Below are 12,500 nucleotides of genomic sequence, written 5' to 3' on the forward strand. Positions count from 1 at the left end.
TACATCAATAATGAGACTATTCCAATATAACTAAGAAAGGTGTTGCAGGGCCCCTTTAAGCGAAACTGAGTTTTTTTAACCGTCAGCTATTGACCCCCGAAAGCGAGGGGCGGACGTGTAACATGGCGTAGCTGCTGCACTGTGGGCCGTCAGCGACGGGCCCACTATGACAGCTGCGCATTTGCGGCTGCTCCGACCAGGAGATATGATTTTACTAATGAGATGACATTTTTAAAAAAGCAAGCAAAGAATCTGAATCTGAACACTAGCACTGACGAGCTCGAAAGGGCAGGGCCTTTTAGGGGGTATTTACCGCAGAGTGATTACAAACTCGGACGTGCTGGCGGAAAGAATTACGGAAAAGCTGTTCTGGATGAAGATCCATGGATAATGTATATCTGAGGAAAAGTGTCAACGCGTTTCCACCGTTTGCGTGCTCTTCCATAAACGCGAAGCAAGGAAAATTCGATATTGTCCCATATATCTACTGCGAGCGATCCCAGATTTCATTCCGCGATGTCCGGAAACAGAAGTGACAGATATTTTAGCGGCACTCATGTAGTTATTACTGAACATTGCTTTCCTTATGTGCCTTGTGACGCTTGAAACGAGCTATCAGCAGCGTTTCTGGAACAGACGACGTCCGCCGATGAATCGCCGTTGCACTTTCTCGCTACCGATAGGCCTAGACGTCACGAGCCTCTGCGGAGAGCGTTTTGCTGCCGAGCCGACTTGCAGAACAGAAGCTGCGTCGGCAATGTGCATGGAATCGTGGCTTACTCGGAACGCACGCGCGAGCGCTATTTATTTAGCGGAATAATTCTTGGTCCATGATTGCGACTTCACTGGCAGCCCCAAGATCGAGCTGCACATGTTCTGACGCGCCGGCGGTGCGATTGCCGGTGATAGACGCCTCCAAACCCGAGACTTTGGCGCAGTTTGGCGCAAATTTTGTCGATATTATCAGGATGGCGCAGTAAACACAATTTGGCGCACTTTGGTGCAGTTGGCGCAGGAGTTGAACCACTGAATTTCCTACTGTCTAAATACCCTATCGCTCGGCATCAGTCAGCCATCATGCCGTGCAGTCGCAGCCAGCTCTGGTGGCCAAGAAGAGTGCACTGCTCTCTGCCGACACCCAGTCCACGCAACCTTCCACTCTAATACGTCACTGCACTCCCAATGAGCAATGAGAAAGAAGAAATGGTAGTTCTACGAATTCTGGAAAGTGCAACGTGGTTTGGAATTAGTAGCAGAAAACAGCCATTTGCAGGGTGTTACGAGGAACGGTGCACTTGTTGCCTTGCATTGTGACTGGCTACAGCGAGGGGTTCTGGCGGCATTGGCAAGGTGGAACTGATCAGTGCAGAAGGAGAGCATTGACAGAGGCATTCCCGCCTGCCGAAGTGGCTTCCACACTACACTAGATGCCAAATATTTCAGTGTGAATGCATCTATCAAGATGTCAGTTAGTTGCCGAGGAAAAAAGAAAGGGAAGAAGAGGATGACTATACAAATACTATGCAGCATGTTCCTTCCTTGCTTCTTGACATTATGTTTTGACCATCGATGTGAAAGGTTTTTTTGGCAGCAGAAATGCAGCAGAATATCTGTGCCGCCGCCAAATGAACGAAAATCCCACTTAGGTTATCCAGGCTAGGTAAGTGGGCTAACTCCACCGAGTTTCGTCTAATCTCACATGAAACCAAGCACAAATGAACAAAAGATTGCATGACGCAGCACCAGCTGCAACTGGTAAACAAAAAAGGAGACATTGCTGGTCCCAACAATGTCTCCAGCTCTAACAATGGTTCCCAGCTGTGGAGACATACAGAAAAATATGTGATTACAAGACAATTAATAAAACATGAGAAGTAAAAATGCGTCTATATTTGACATTCTGGAAGCTTTTATACAATGTGCCAACAACCCCGATGCAGGCTCGAGATCTGGGTCATAAACACAGCTAGAACAAGATGGGTATATCTGTTATTGTATGTCGCCCTCAGCCCATTCCATGTCCACTGTAGGACAATGGTGTCTCCCAATAATCTCTAATGCACTGTCTGGCACGAACCAATACCATTTTACGCCTGCTTTCTTATTAATATTGTACCCCAACCTAACCATCATACGGCCTTGGCTGCCTTTCCGAGCTTTTGGTATCCATTCCGTTGCTCTTGCTGACCACCAGTCCGTCCTATGCATTATTATGTGGTTGGCCATATCCGTTTTATTATTACTATTGCCACACTCGCTCATTTCCTTTAATATGATTGAGCTTCACCCACAAAAACCTGCTACCACCACTCGTCACAGACTGCACTGCAATGTTTGTAAACTTCACAATAGTTCCAGACTGTTCTGTCAAGATTATACGCAGGACACAAGTAGCAGAGTTTATTCTAAAGCTAATGCGGGCACCAGCGATAGCGCTGGAAGGTTTGATAAGGCATCTATAAAAGCAGACGCATTTCACAGACAAGCAGATTAGTTGACGCTCGACGTCCGTGCTCGCTGTTATCATTGTACAGTGAGTGTTCCTTGTACTTTAAGCCGTTCTTTTACTGGGTGCACAAGTTCGCCCAATAAAGCGTTTCATCCTTACCAATTGCATCCTGTGGTCTTCCTGGTCACGACGTGACACCATTATTCTTTTCTTTTTTTTAAGAAACAGTGAAATACTTAGTTTCGAAGTGTTTGAATACAAGAAAACTGCACCAAGTGCACCTGCACTTGGCATGAGCAAAAGCCTTACACTGCAATGCAACTATAAGCCCAACTCAAGCGGGTGCACATGAAGAACCATAAGTAGGAGATCCGATTTGTGAAAAAACTCACCTCTAGTTGATGACTAGTTTCTAAGGCGAGGGCTACTACTAAGGCGAGGGCAACTATAAGCCCAACTCAAGCGGGTGCACATGAAGAACCCTAAGCAGGAGATCCGATTTGTGAAAAAACTCACCTCTAGTTGATGACTAGTTTCTAAGGCGAGGGCCTGAAAGTCTGTCTCCAGTTCTGGTGCTTCTGTGCCACGGGCCTATAAAAGATAGAAAATTGGAAGAGCAGAAAATCAATACACAGGACAGGGCAAAACAACTAGGGTGTACTCATCATCTTTGCAGAACAGGGCCATACAAAGCACCATGAATAACATGAAACTGCAAAACTGAAAAAAAAAAAAAAAAAGCGGAGGGAGGGGGGCTTCTTGCATGAGATTAACCCATATATGCTTAGTGTCCTACATATAGGACGCTTCTTTGATGCACTCTAACATCGCTATTTCTTTAGCTGATGAGTAGTGCCACCTACAGCCCATCAAGCAGCCTCAATTAGGCCTGCTTGATGTGCTGTAGGCGGCGCTAGTCATCAGCTAAAAAAAAAATAGCGATGTTAGAGTGCGTCAAAGAAGCGTCCTATATGTAGGACCACGGCCGCTACATAAAAAAAAACAGGTGCGGCCTGCTGCGTGGCGCCGAAACGGCGTCCGGGTCCTAGTTCTCCTTGCGCCCGCTCTGGCGCCACCACAACGGTCCAGCTGTTCACAGAGAAGCGCTTCTACAGCCGCGTTTGTACGCCCGACACTTACTCCAATCAGGCCGTAGATAAGGCGTTTTATAGTTGCACATTACAGGTCGAATAGTGAAGTCGTTATTAGAACTGCCGATTACCCCACATATAGGAACAGTTTGCCCTGGAGTACCAATGTTTTGTAGAGTGGGCCTCAATACTCTCCATGAATGCTGCCCGTTTGACTCAACTGAAATGAAGAGTGTCACTCAGTCACTGATCCCGTTAATGGACAGGCAGTCGCCGGGAAAGTTCCAAGGGCTGACTTATCGGCCCACCGAAACGCACCACGAGAGCACACACAATTTAAATGTAGGTCCTTTTAGTGCGCCAACAAATGCCGGTAGTGGTCCAAAGGAAGCGATAGAGCCAAGAGTTGACAACACAAACAAAATATATTCTGAGTTAAGGCAGTACAAACACCACGCAAACATCCACACTCGGCAGGTATCAATTACAACTCACAACATCACTTAGATGGTGTTTAAAACAACGGGAACAAACTTACCGTGCTACAAATGCACTCTCATCCATCAGAAACTATCCAAGAACACTTAAAGGCCTTGAATATTCACCAAACGTGTGCAGCCCACAATTCTTTGAACGTTTCTCGTATATTTCTCTTCCATGAAACACTCAAACAATATCCAGCTCCGGTCACCGTCATTCGGCAACACTCTTCTAAACAGTGCTCCCACGGTGTCATCACTCGATTATATAAGATCAACTGACCGCACTACACGACTCACACGAACAACATTATTTCTTTGCCGACTTCACCCTACCGTCCTACCCTTCGTCGTCTCTCGTTTGGATCCTTCCCAGTTTCGCGAACACTCCAAGTGATTGTTCGCCTCGTAGCACGTAGCGCAGCGACAGCTAGGGGAAAGGGATTTGTCTCGCCGGTTCGTCTGCGGAATCGGTCGGTTCCACTTTGATTTCTTGAATTCTCCCGATCTGCGTGGCTGTTAGGCTGTCGCAACCGCGACGGCGTTCTCGGTGGAGAGGGTAGGGGTTCGCCCCGGGCGCCTTTTGATGCTTGTCTTTTTTTTTTCGTTGCGCGCACCCGTTGGGGGTAGCAGTCAGCGCAGTGGCTTGATGCTGTAGTCAGGATGCGGCGGCGCGCGGCTGTTTTAGCGCTCGTTTGAGACAGAAAGAAGTGCTCTGTTACGAATATTACGCTTCCCGACACTGTAGATCGCACGGTAATACGTGGTACTTCACAGTAGCGTCTTTCCACACGTTCGAGTTGCAAAGCGGCACACAACAGGTTCGCGTCATCACACCGCTAAATAAAACGTCTGCCACACACGCGCACACCAAAAAACCGTACTCATGCGCAGGAAACATGAGGCAAGCTGCTCACACGCGCGGTCACACACGAGAAAGACACGAGAAAGCACACGGACACGCATAAATCCTGAGGCAACCACATAGTAACACGAACCAGCGTCTGCCTTGCGGACCGCGCTTGTGGCGCCCTCACCCAAAACAGCTGCCGCTCAGCCGACCCGCGCTCGCCCATTGACGGCGACGCGACGCAGCAGGCCGCACCTGTTTTTTTATGTAGCGGCCGTGGTAGGACACTGGGCATATATAGGTTAACACACCATCAAAGCTTCTATTAATGGCTTTCAGCAATGCCGAGTGCACTGTGAGAAAAATCGTCACCGGTAACTTAACCAAAATTGACACTTTCAAATTCAGCTTCATTTGGAAGCAATGCAACAAGTGTTTTTTTTTTCTAAGGGAACAAAAAAAGTCAGTTTCGCCGCAACGGCGAAGCAATGACTGCGATAGCAATAAATTGTAATGTAACGCGAAGAACGGAAAGCAGCTCGAAATTGCCAGCGCTTTGCTCGAGCCCAAAGGACACACGAAAAGAACGCACACAGGACGAGCGCGAACTAATGCGTCACAGCTCGACACTTGAAGTGCACTGCTCAACCATAAAGCAGGACGCACAAAACAAACGAACAGGTACACACAAGACGAGCGCGAACTAATTGTCACAGTTGTTACTTATTTCTGTTTGAACAGCGCGCTCCTTTCGCAAACGCGGCCACTGCAGCGAGCGTAAGCGAGCGAAGCGAAGCACCCCACCGGCCGCCCCTTCTTTCCTCGAGATAAGCGCACGAAAGCGACGACGCCCTGTAGAGCGAACAGCAACGGCGTTTGCAGGGGCGGGGCGACGATCTTTAAAGCGCGCAACACGCACGCACGTCGCGCCATCTATGTGGCCACTAAGAAAGCATGCTGAATTGCATAGTGTATATAAATAGCTCGCCGTTAGCAGGCTGAGAGACTGTGCTGTCGTGGCCTAACGTCTAACGCGGCGGGCTGCAAAGCGAGAGGTCGCCCGTTCGATTCCGCGCGTCGGAAAGAATTTCTTAATTATTTTTCTTTGTGGCTTTTCTATATATATACATACTTATACATATACGGTGAATGACGGCGACAGGGATGGACATTTTCCAGCCGAGACTGTCCATATAATTGCTATCACAATAAAATGTATGAGCGAGTATTGGAAACTATATCACTAAGGAAATTCTGAAAGCACACAATACCTTTCTGTAAGAATGATAAATGTAATCAATTATACTCCGTCTCAAAGTACATCTGCAGCAACATTAAGGTACAGCTGCATCATTCAATCAGGCATGCAATTGCACCAATGCACTAAATACCATTGCCATGAGGGATGTTCTGCTCAGAAAATGCACAACATATCGTGGAACTGCTTTTCCCAAGATCAGCTCTACCCTCCTTCAGCCTGATTCAACGCAATGAAAAGATACGCTCACGTCCAGTCATGCATGGCACATAAACTGGTGTTACACATATCTTTAATAATAATAATAATATCTGGGGTTTAATGTCCCAAAACCATGACATGATTATGAGGGACGCCACAGTGGAGGGCTCCAGAAATTTTGACCGCCTGGGGTTCTTTAACGTGCACCTAAATCAAAGTACACGGGGCCTCAAACATTTTCGCCTCCATTGAAAATGCAGCCGCCGTGGCCATGATTCGATCCCATGACCTCCGGGTCAGCAGTCCAGCGCCATAACCACTAGACCACCATGGCAGGGCTTGCACATATCTTTAACCAAGCGAAAATTTTGAAACAATCAGCTTCGTGATTTTCCCACCCTGTGTTGTGGCATCAAACAAGCAAGTAGAAAGCCTTGCAAAGGCGATGTATGTGAAATGAATACATGCAACGCTAGTGGCGGCATTTGTAAAACTCTGTGGATAGCTAAATATTCTTGTTTAAAACCTCAATTTGTCATCACGAAAAAAGAGAATAAAGATCGTCTGTACAAGTTTTGTTGACAGTGCATGCATAATGGCATACACTGCTCAAAGAACTCGGCGACAATTTTGCAGAGCTCAGGAGTGGTAGCAGTGATAGAGTAACACTGCCCCTGCTGTTTCTCTGCCATTTCCATTTCCTTAAAATTTGAGGGATAAAACTCGTGACCTATGCAAAAGCTTCTTCCATTTATAATGAATGCATTCAACGCTAACTATACTCGATTACGACACTGAAGTTTAACCCGCACGAACCTTTCAAGGCATACAAGTTAAAAGTGCTAGTTAACAAGTGGGGCATGACCTCTCAAAGGCAAAGTGCATGGATGTATAGAAGGAAATAATTTTAACAACACTAAACCAGGATATGGATGAAAAACAACCTTTAAGTGCTTTTTTCCCCCATGTTCGAACTTTCCATTATTTTTACTAGGGCTACCATTCACACAGACAATGCTGCCGGCGGCTTGTACCTTTGAGGCTGTCCTGCAAAAAGGGACTAGAGAGGAAACACTAAGTGAATAAAACAGTTTTCTTGCCATCAACCTCAATGAAATCACAATGAGCCCTCCACTGGAAGACAGCTGATGTGCAAATTGCAATGCGTAGCAATCTAACAGTGAAAGTTGTCAGCATCTGCAGCTGCTCTCTTTCCAATCGGGACTGTATTCAGCATTCACGATGAAGCAAGAACACACTCTTTTCGCACACATTCTTCACTCGTCTTATAAATATTGTGCAAAATAGAAAAAGCTTTCAAAGATGAAAAAGAGAGCAGCAAGTAGTAGTGAGCGCATGCCTCGAAACAAGAGTTTATAGCTGAAGCTCACAACAATGTGCCTATCCGCCTCACGACAACAGTAGCCAAACATAAGTCGCAAAGAAAACATGACCACAAAACATTCTGTAATAGCTTAATACCCCTATCACACTGGGCGTTTTAATGTCATTCGAATGTAATGACATTCACATCTAATGACATTATGCGGCTGTTACACAGCGATATTTGATGTCATTAGAATCAAATGACTTAAGAAATTGAATGAGTTTGAAAAACACATTCACCGTCACACTCGACCCGAATGTATGTTTCTTGAACCGAACCGAATCGAATTCTCTTGAACTTCTATCCTCGAACCGAATTCTCTCGAACTCGAACCGAATGTACCGTATAGTGCGGAATATAGGTGGAGATTTTTTCCAAAAAATGTCACTAAAAAGTCGCCCCTCGACCTATATACCGGCCCTTGGCACAAACCGAGTGATCGTCTGGCAACAGGGAGCGTCGCATGCTTCTTGGGCATCAGCATCGACATCGCCTCCATGAGCCGATGAGCCGACGCCCGACGCCATTTTTCTTTTCTTGTTCATCTGGTGTTCCTAGCGAGTGGCGACCTTCCTCTGCGGCCAGCTATGAATACCGGGACGCGGCGCCAGTTCACCGCCGCGTTTAAAAGAAAAGTAATTGAATTCGCGGAAGCGAATGGCAACATGTCGGCGCAGCGGCAGTTTGGAATATCTGAGAAAAGCGTCAGGTACTGGCGCAACCAGAAATCTAAACTGTCGGTGTGTAACGCGCGGAAGACGTCGTTTCGCGGTCGCCGAGCTGTGCACCCGGAACTCGAGGACAAAGTGGCGGATTTCGTCCGCGAGTACCGTGCCAGGTCCCTGCCAGTGAGTGCGGAGCTCATTCGCACAAAAGCCGTCGAGCTCGCCCGTGAAGCCGGTCTGTCGAGAGAAGACTTCAAGGGGTCCATTTATTGGGTCCGCCGCTTCATGCGACGCAAAGGGTTTGCCCTTCGACGGCGCACGTCAATCTGCCAGAAGCTGCCGGAGGAGTACGAGGACAAGTTGATAGAGTTTCAACTCTACGTGAATAGCCTCCGGCGGCAGCATGGCTACATGTTAGGCCAGATCGGCAACGCCGACGAAACGCCGGTGTGGTTCGACATGCCGTCGTCCACAACTGTCTGTGAACGCGGGGCAAAGGAGGTGAAGCTGCTGTCTACCGGAAGCGAGCATTCGCGCTTCACCGTGATGCTTTCCTGCACGGCCGACGGCAGAAAGTTGCCCCCGTTCATCATCTTTAAGCGGAAGACGCTGCCGAAGGAGGCCTTCCCGCGGGATGTCGTCGTCCGCGTGAACGAGAAGGGGTACATGGACGAGGCCCTAATGCGCGAGTGGATCCGCACAGTGTGGAACCGGCGGCCCGGAGCCCTCCTGCAGCACCGGAACATGCTCGTGTTGGATGCATTTCGCGGGCATTTGACGGCATCGGTGAAGGAGGCACTTCGCGACGGGAAGACTGATCTCGTCGTCATTCCGGGAGGGATGACGTCAACGCTGCAACCGCTGGACGTCGTCCTCAACAAGCCCTTTAAGGACCGTGTGCGTGCGTTGTACAGTGAATGGATGGCTGGTGACAACCCGCGGACCCCGACAGGCCGGCTGCGCAGGCCACCTCTCGCGACAGTTTCCTGTTGGGTCTCCGAGGCATGGAGGTCTCTGCCCGAGGAAATGGTGGTGCGCGCATTCAAGAAGTGCTGCATAAGCAACGCTCTCGACGGCACCGAGGACGACATGCTGTGGGAGGCGGCTAGCGAGAGGCAGTCGTCCTCTGAGGAGAGCTCCGACAGTTCGGAGGACTGAATAAAGTGCTTCAGTCAACAGTTCCGTGTTTTTTTTTTTTTTTTTTTTGCCGGTCATGGTAAGGGGGTCGACCTATATTCCGCCTCGACCTATATTCCGCATTATACGGTATGTCTCTACCCCAGAGACTACTTAAAATGTGGCATTCAGCATTCCCAATTTGACACGCATTCATACAAACTCGCTATTAATGTTTCTTTTTTAAGGCAGCTGTCCCTTTAATGAGAACAGGTGTATGCAAGGCTGTTTCAAATTCTTTTTACTTTCCAACTCATTGGCGTCGGCCGCCGACACTGTTGCCCGTAGTGTAAACAAACAGACGCCTGTGTGCATGTGTATCTGCAGCGATGGCATCAGCTCCCCGGGCACACTGGATCCAGGCGGAGGCATTTGCTCTCATAAAGCTACGGGAAGACAATATTGCAGAGTTCCGCTGCAAACTTGTTTTCCCGCATGGACGCATGTGAGACTATGTTTTGAAAGCGAATGAACGTGGAACGCTCCGAGTTCTTGAGTGTGCTGTCGCACCGCAAACTGCCACGGGTACCTCTGTCACTTTGCATTGGGGAAAGCTTCAATAGACACGGCATGTCTTTTTGTTTTCTTTTTTTTTTGTCACGCCATGCATGCGTTAAGCGAACGCACTCCGCCTTGTCTTACACCGTGACCTTGTTTCACGTGCATACTCAACAGGCTGAGTCTTGGTTATTCTTCTGACGATCAAGCCTCTTCGACTGTCTTGTGTACTTTTCTCGCAATGCGAAGTTCAAATCAACTAAATGCTTTATTTGCTACAGCTTAGCGTCGTTGTTCAGCGGCAGTGCCATGTCAGTCATGTTGCTTGTGTTCATTCTATCGGCTGTGACTGACTACTGGCTAAGCGTCGTCTTGGCTTACGGTGGCCAGATATTCTGCGAGATAAAATTTTTATTCGTGCTTATTTAGTGAAGTGACTTCCCGCATGTCTTTTAAAATAAATAACTTAACTTTTCTACCACTCTACATTTACCTTCCTCTACTTTTCCGGCCATTTTTTGCCTGAATTATCGACATTGATATCATCAACGAATTACATTACTTTTTCCTGTGTAGCACCATCACGGATCGAGCGGCATTCGTTGCACTGAATGACATTTGAACCTAATGACATGAACATCTCCAATGTGACAGGGGTATAAAGGCTCGTTCACACCGGCGACTCGGAACGGTCGCGCGACTAACTGGTCGCAAACGGTCGCAAATGGAAGTTTGGTCGCAAAGAACTGCTTTGGCTCAGTCGCTCGCTGCTCAATTTTTCAGTCGCACGACTGCAGTCACAAACCTCTGAACCAATCAGATGCGCAGGAACAGGACATCAGCCTATTTTACGAGCAACAGCAATGCAAGCTGTGTACGAGCAGACGTGAGTTCTATGTGGCGACGTATATAGGGCGCACGCAGGTGTGAACATCGATCGCTTTGAGTCGCTTTTTGACCGCCAGTCACAAACGGTCACGCAACCGTTGCTAGTCGCCGGTGTGAACGAGCCTTAAGACTACAATGACGCTCAATTTTGAGCCCTCTCTTGAGCCTCTCACTTCTGCAGTTTCCTTTCCGAGAAAAAGCACTTTACTAGGCAACATGCAATTTTTATCTTTATGACAATACGCTTGTGACATTTTGAATGGTGCTAGGGCTGTGAGTGTGGCTTTGCTCTTACAGATGTTGATGACCAATAGAGGTGAAGCTTAAAGGGGTCGTGAAAAGAAAATGAAGCTGCCCAATTATAATTTTCACTGCTTCAATCAGCATTGGACATGCCGATTCCTAATTACTTCGGCGCAATATTCAGTGAGCATTTTATAATGCCAGTTTGAAATCCTGGCCTCCTTGCGCTACTAAAACAACAATGCAGCACTGCCGGCCACCACTGGCACTAACCAGGTGACGTCATCCTAACACATTTGAAGTCGTAAACATATTGTTAACCATTGGTCACTCTAAAATAATAGATTGATACGAAAGCTAGGAAGCAGTAAAACATTTCGGCAATTTCTTCACTAACAGTAGTGCTCAAAACCCAACCAATTTCTTCACTAACAGTAGTGCTCAAAACCCAAAAGCTGACTGTGGCCTAACCCCAGTACAGGAATATGAGAGGTGTCTCAACAGCACTCGCCCCGGCTTCTAGCAGTTTCTGACAGATGGCACACTCGTCAGGGCTCCATCGGTTCAAGGCAAAGTGCATGGGCAAACACAGTGAATGCTTGTTTTGAAATTTTTTACAGCAATAAAATCATCTTAGCGGGTATTAACATGTTTCATCGCCTTTCAAGGCAGAAAACGAGTACTCCTCCCGACACGACATGTATCCGGTCTTGCACTGTGGGACAAAACAGCTTTTGCCCATCACAAGTACACAAAACTATTCATACCACAAGAAACCATGCAAAAGCAACAGATGTGCACCAACACAAAGCACAAAGGTATCGCAACTGCAAGTGACGTGTGCGAAGGATGACCATCCCTATACTCCGTTTCATACATTAGGTGCAACGCTGCCGAAACAAGAATTTCGGTCAGCAAAATGTGAATGTGTAAGTCCGCACATCTCATTCGTTTTCATCGTTGTAAATGCTCGCACGAGCCTCTGCATGACTCGTCGCGACTGCACGCAAATGAAATACCGAGACGCTAAATGGTCCAGCCATACAATAACAGCCGTATAATGGTGTTTATTTGTAAGGCACTGAACATGTTTATTTACTACACAGCCTAAGAACTAAAAAAAAAAAAAACTATTCTGGGTGGTAAAAACATCAAACTATTCCTTAATGCGAATGCATCTACTGCAAGAAGTCTTGCTAGCCTCCACAGCGTTGCATCTGATGTGTGAAACGGAGTAGAGTTGCAGTATCTCTATGCCTTAACACAATGCGTCACCCCTCGGAGATTGGCCGAAACGTACGCAAATAGTCAACGT

General features: G+C 47.4%; 1 protein-coding gene across 5 annotated transcripts in view; it reads right to left on the reverse strand.

Annotated features, from left to right (window-relative positions):
- Positions 1 to 12,500, reverse strand: part of LOC119383307 (pumilio homolog 2) — a 129,921-nt gene that overhangs the window by 112,837 nt on the left and 4,584 nt on the right. For 4 of the 5 annotated variants that reach the window (XM_037651382.2, XM_037651383.2, XM_037651384.2 and 1 more), the window contains one exon: positions 2,966 to 3,040. In XM_037651382.2, coding sequence (XP_037507310.1) covers positions 2,966 to 3,040 — 75 coding nt within the window. Of the gene's footprint in view, positions 1 to 2,841; positions 2,869 to 2,965; positions 3,041 to 12,500 lie in introns of those variants that run through there. The other variant, XM_037651385.1, reaches the window with a different exon arrangement.

Source organism: Rhipicephalus sanguineus, chromosome 2 (genome assembly GCF_013339695.2).
Source record: "Rhipicephalus sanguineus isolate Rsan-2018 chromosome 2, BIME_Rsan_1.4, whole genome shotgun sequence".
Classification (NCBI taxonomy): domain Eukaryota; kingdom Metazoa; phylum Arthropoda; class Arachnida; order Ixodida; family Ixodidae; genus Rhipicephalus; species Rhipicephalus sanguineus.